At 49.3% G+C, this 1,336-nt stretch overlaps 1 protein-coding gene across 1 annotated transcript; it reads left to right on the top strand.

Moving 5' to 3' along the window:
* Positions 1–301: 301 nt before the first annotated feature.
* Positions 302–827, top strand: LOC308163258 (histone H3.3A-like; the record flags this gene model as incomplete). The annotated part of the gene is made up of 1 exon (XM_080537441.1): positions 302–827. Exon 1 carries the CDS (start codon positions 417–419, stop codon positions 825–827), a length of 411 nt encoding a protein of 136 aa, XP_080393567.1. The 5' UTR covers positions 302–416.
* Between the last annotated feature and the right edge of the window lie 509 nt (positions 828–1,336).

The raw sequence follows: 1,336 nt of genomic DNA, 5'->3' as shown, positions 1-1,336 counted from the left end.
ATCAAGGGGGGGAAAGTTAAAGAAGTGAGGACATTTAAAGCACGGATGGGTGGCAACCCGAACGCTCCGGTTATGATAACGTTTGAAGGTGATAGCCTGCCGCCCAGGGTTTTCTTTGGGTGCTTGTCGTTCCAAGTGAGAAAGTATGAGAGGCCCCCGCTTAGATGCTTCAAATGTCAGAGATTTGGCCACGTAGCTGCGTCATGTCGCGGCAATCAAAGATGCTCAAAATGTGGGGGGGGTATCCTGGGACCACCAGGCTCTGTTTACGAGGGAGGGGTCTTCTTCCTCGACATCGCCTTCACCCCCGACTACCCCTTCAAACCACCCAAGGTGACGTTTCGCGAGAAATCTACCAACATCGGAGAGAACTACGACTCGACGGATCAACGACATTACAAATTAACCAGTGAACCATGGCTCGTACCAAGCAGACCGCTCGTAAATCCACTGGAGGAAAGGCGCCCAGGAAGCAGCTGGCCACCAAGGCTGCAAGGAAAAGTGCGCCCTCTACCGGCGGAGTGAAGAAGCCCCACAGATACAGGCCCGGAACCGTTGCTCTGTGTGAGATCCGTCGGTACCAGAAGTCCACTGAGCTGTTGATCCGTAAGCTGCCCTTCCAGCGTCTGGTGAGAGAAATTGCCCAGGACTTCAAGACTGACCTCCGCTTCCAGAGTGCAGCCATCGGTGCTCTTCAGGAAGCCAGTGAGGCATACCTCGTCGGCCTGTTTGAGGACACTAACCTGTGTGCCATCCATGCCAAAAGGGTTACCATCATGCCCAAGGACATCCAGCTGGCCAGGCGAATCCGAGGAGAGCGTGCATAAAAAGAACCGAACCATTTTTTGAATTCAAATCTTTTGAGGGGGGTCAGGGTGGGAATGGCTGGGGCTATGTGTTTTCTCAGAACTATTGAGTTACTGTTGTAGTTTTTAAATTCATTTATTTTGTAATTGTGTCATTGGTAGGATTAAAAGCTTGTTGTGGTTTATAACATGGAAAAGTAGCAATGTGTCATGCAAAACATTCCTAACCTCCTCAGGTTTTGAAAGTGTTTGTATTTTAGAATTTGTTATACCTTCAGGTCCATTGTTCTGTAGTGTGCATGAGTCATATGGAGTAGAAGTTGTTTTTTTATCGCATTGTGGCCATTTGTTGTAAATAAAACTTTCCACTACCTCAAAAAAAGTGACGTTTCGCACGAGGATCTACCACTGTAACATCAACAGCCAGGGTGTGATCTGTCTGGACATCCTCAAGGACAACTGGAGCCCCGCCCTCACCATCTCCAAGGTGCTGCTGTCCATCTGCTCCCTGCTCACAGACTGTAACCCAG

Source organism: Nansenia antarctica (genome assembly GCF_963989245.1).
Source record: "Nansenia antarctica genome assembly, chromosome: 8".
NCBI lineage: Eukaryota > Metazoa > Chordata > Actinopteri > Argentiniformes > Microstomatidae > Nansenia > Nansenia antarctica.
The sequence above is the reverse complement of the archived record's forward strand: the minus strand, read 5'-3'. Positions and strand labels throughout refer to the sequence as shown.